At 35.5% G+C, this 4,568-nt stretch overlaps 1 protein-coding gene across 1 annotated transcript; it reads right to left on the reverse strand.

Annotated features, from left to right (window-relative positions):
- Positions 1-417: 417 nt before the first annotated feature.
- LOC145247919 (serine/threonine-protein kinase Nek3-like) lies at positions 418-4,158 on the reverse strand. Its single transcript, XM_080109555.1, has one exon. It carries the CDS (start codon positions 3,817-3,819, stop codon positions 3,028-3,030), a length of 792 nt encoding a protein of 263 aa, XP_079965681.1. The 5' UTR covers positions 3,820-4,158; the 3' UTR covers positions 418-3,027.
- Between the last annotated feature and the right edge of the window lie 410 nt (positions 4,159-4,568).

The following is a 4,568-nucleotide window of genomic DNA, read 5'->3' on the forward strand; positions in this document are numbered from 1 at the left end:
CATTGCTTCAGTTGTATTTTCTTTGGCGTTTTTTTTTTTTTGTCTTTTTTCATTCTTTTATCGTCTTAAGAACTTTTATGTTGTCATTCGACCAGCGAATGATTTCCATATCTAAAAAATGTTAAACGACATATTTTCTGCATCGCTTAGTCTCGCATTTTTAATATAATTTGTATAACACAACATTTATAAATAGCTCAATAGCGTCAGCACTAGAGCTATGAATGCTTTTATCACCTGCTTTAAATGCATGCATCAGACTCTTATAAATTTACCAAAATGTCATCTTTTATTTCGGTACACTACAAAAATTCATTTCGGCCTACTAACGTAAGCTGGGATGACTCTGGCTACCCGGGGTGACTTTGGGCTATTGACAAAAATAAAAATAATAATGCGTAAATAACTCCGTAATAAATATTTGATGCTGCACGTAAGAAATCACATAGGACCTTGAAATTGTGTTTGAAATGCAAAGATTATATATCATTTACGCATTATTATTTTGCCTCCTTAGATAATGGTTTACCATCATCTTGGTTAAGCTATCATCAAGCAGCAACCTCAACAGGAAACCGTTTTATTCCACATTCAACTGGGAGAGCGAGAGAAAGTGTGTTAAGAAAATGATTGCTCTTTATAATGTTAATCACCTCTGTGGAAACCACAGCATCTTTATATCAAGTGCCATTCATAAGTTCTTATATGTCATCATATAAAGCGTATTATCCTTTATAAGCAAGCCTACTATACGCGTATTCATTAATCTTTATTGTGTTAGTTTTTAGACATTCTCTTCAGTTTAGTTATATCGTTTGTTCAATTGATATTTAAAATTGAATTTGCTCAATTCCGTGCTAAACTTCCGTTTCTGGTAGCAATTTCATCTACAGGGTGGTCACAAAGTCTGGCTACATAATCTACATTTGACCAACCAACTCTGGTGTTCTGACTTCCTTACTCCTCCCATATCTCTCACCATCCCTCAAATACTCTCTGCCTTCCTTGAATCTCTTATGCCACTCAAAAACTGATGCTTGATTCATGTAAGATGATCCAAATCCTGTAGATTATATAGCCAGACTTTGTGGCCACCCTGTATATAGCATCGGCTGTGTGTTAGTGAGCTCTTGGCTCGTGCTTGGGGTAGCCGTCCATAGTATCACGCCCCTGAAATCACTGAAATGCTCCAACGAAAACTGAAATTTGAATATTATTTATCGACTGATGTTAAATACTTATTGGCAAATTGTCACAAATTAGAAGTATGAAATTTTCCTTAAGGGCTAATTTTGTCTGATTTTTGAAGAGGTGACAGATTTTTTTTCCAGCAAATTAGATCTGTCTACTACTAACCCTAAGTTTTAATGGCAATTTAATATTGGCAAAATTAAATCTACAAAAGTTAGGCAAATCAATAGGTGGATAAATTTATCCTGTTACCACTCGAAAAATCAAACGAAATAATTTGGGGAGCTAACCATTTCAATATAATCAAAGTTTTAAATACAACAAACTTCTTGAATGTTTGGGATACACAAGTTATTCTGAAGAATGTCAGAACCATATTCAAATTCAAGAAACCTGTCAACGAAAGACTATTCCGATTGTAATTGAATAAAGCAGGTATGTCTTATGCGCCACTGGCTGCGATCACCTTTTGCGTACTTAGTCGGATGAGGAGGGATTCTTCTTGACTGGGAACTATCTTTTCCGCGTTTAGAATCCTCTATTTTGGGGAGGAATTGAACATCCGCTTTCAAATGGTGAAGGAACAATATAGTTAGGAAGTTTCTATATAACGTTATTTAGAAACGTTAATAGCATGCGAAGAGATAAACATTTGATAATGCTCTACTGTTACCAACATTGCATTTAACTTTGCTTTCGTTTCGGAGGTAAGTAAATAGTCTTCATATATCAACTTTTGGAAACCTCGGTATCGACAGCTATTTAAGAAAAGGAGGGGGGGTCGATGCTTAGTATTAACTCTGCACGGTGGCCAGACTGGTTTTGAAAGGGTAAATTAAAGATCTAAGTTTTCTGGCCCAAGAGGAAATGTTGAAGCTATGTACAAACAAAAAATAAAAATCAGTAAATTAACAAGCAATAGTAACGCAGAAAATCGCAGTACGTAGTCTGTAAGAGTATCGACAGAGAATCGAGAGTCCTTCCCATAAGTGATCGAAGCAGTTTGATTTAAAAGCAGAAGACAATACTAAGCATTAGAAATGCTGCTTTCAATTCGTATACTGCTTCGGCTATTTCAATAACTTGATCTGGATTACCCGTCGATCCATATTACACAAGTACTAGAATTTTCAGGGTTCCTATTCATTCCAAGTACCTCAAAAGTTCAAGTATAGTGATGTTATTCAAAGGAGCAATACTTTATTAGGTTTAATGCAACATTCATTTTTTTTAAAATTGCAATAATATAGTCTATGGATTTTTAATTCCTTAATATTTTTTTACAGTTAACACTTTACGACACGATAGAATTAATAGGTCGGATTTAGGAGGCGTAATCTATTAAGTAAATATTTTGTAAAGGATATTTTACACAAAAAAAAAAAAAAAAAAAAAAAAAAAAAAAAAAAAAAAATTGATTTCATTGTATACTTTTGCAAAGAAAAAAAATTCAAAATGAATTTAATGTTAAATTCAACTATATTTTGTAATACCAATGCCATACCGTTTCTTGGTATAAGTATATAATCACAATGCGACTAAATATCAATATGCTTAATTTATTCAAAAGTTTTAACCTTTCATTTATTGGATGAATTAATGTTCAGAAACCAAGTTTTATTCAATTAATTCAAAAGAAAAAAAAATCGTAAAAGTTATCAATTTCTTAAGTCATGGGTTCAAATAAGTGGAGTAAAGCAAAAACTTATCTCATAAAAACAGCGATAATTCGAAAGTTAAAATAGGACATAAAATGAGTAATGAAAGTTAAAATGTAGACAAACTTAACGAAAATTTTCAAAGAAATAAACTTTTAAAAGTGTAGAGCAGAGGAGCTCAACACTGACTAGGGAAGTACTTCTGTACAATTCCAGCAAGGTGGGTGTTATTAATAAGACTAGTAATAGAAAGCCTCCTCGCCGGGTTGACTTGAAGGGTCCAGTAGATTATATAGCGTAATTCCCTTCGCACTTCAAAGCGTAAGGCCGGATATCGGCCCAACAAGAGATCTTCAGCGTTCTCGAATGGTCTCCGTAACGTGATCATTTCGAACAACATAGATCCCAATGACCAGATATCCGTGGCACAGTTGTAAGGACTGCAGTTGAACATTTCGGGTGACATGTAAAGCATGGTTCCAGCCAGGGTTGTAGCGAAAGCGTTGGCATAGTTCAACTTACGAGCGAGGCCGAAATCGCCAATTTTTACGATACCGTCGTTTCGCAGGAAGACGTTCTGGGGCTTCAGATCCCGGTGAATGACGTCCCGACTGTGGATGTAGCGAAGACCAAGACATATCTGTGCGAGATAAAACGAAACCTTGGTCTCGCTTACTTTAGTGCGTTTAAAATAGCGAATGAGGTCGCTTAGATCGCCACAATCGCAATACTCCATGACGATGCAGAGGTTCGGGAATGCATAAAAGTTGTCCATGTGAGAGACGACGAAAGGAGAACGGAGTTCGCGCAGAAAGCGGGCCTCTTTTATGCAGGCTCTATATTGGGTGATTGTTTTTATATTATGGATTTCTTTCAGGACATATTTGCGTTTCGATCGTTGCCCAAATACTAAGTAAGCCGATCCGTACGTACCATAACCGATCTGCGAGATCTTTTTATAGCATTCCATTTTGCGTTAACAGAATTCCAATAATTCAAAATTTGACAGGGATTCTGAAATTTAAAAAAGTATACGAAAATATGATTTGCTTTTGAGGGAGATGGGGTCGGCTTATTAAAAAAAAACAATAAAACGGAAACAAAATTATCCACGACAACTTTCTATTTTTTGTCCACTGTTATGTCCAAGCCTTTATCTGATTTCTTGCGGATATATTTTTTATCTTGAATGCGTCGTTGGGAGTCCTAGGATCGAAGCAAGCACCAAATCAACGATGCATTTAGTTTTAATTGCTCCAAACGTTAAATTCGCATTCAAATCGACCCATAGTTAAGGCGCGCAATAATAATTTACCTCCCTTTTAATTATCCGTCTTTTCAGCAGTCTATTCTTTAGATTAATCTATTTATGAGAAAAGGGAATGCAGTTAGCCTCATACAGTCTATAAAATCAGTAAACCGAGTTCAAATCGAGACGTATGAATAAAATTCACTTCTTTATGGGTATGGCTTTCTCCAGGCCATACTGCGAGCCTGTCTCTGCTTTATCGTTATTTTCATGGCAAGTGCTCGTCTATGGTCCCCTCCCTCGCGAAACTTTCACGAAAAACACTCGCCGTTTTGTAAAATATAAGCTTAGTGTGTATAATATCTAGGACTGTGACAACAGAATATTCTTTTCACTGTTTGGACTCCCAAGTATATATCAGTTAATATTTTATATGATTTTATAAAGAGTGATGTTGCTCTCGGTTGATT

This window comes from Euprymna scolopes, chromosome 26, assembly GCF_053919585.1.
Source record: "Euprymna scolopes isolate OS-2025 chromosome 26, ASM5391958v1, whole genome shotgun sequence".
In the NCBI taxonomy this organism is placed as follows: domain Eukaryota; kingdom Metazoa; phylum Mollusca; class Cephalopoda; order Sepiida; family Sepiolidae; genus Euprymna; species Euprymna scolopes.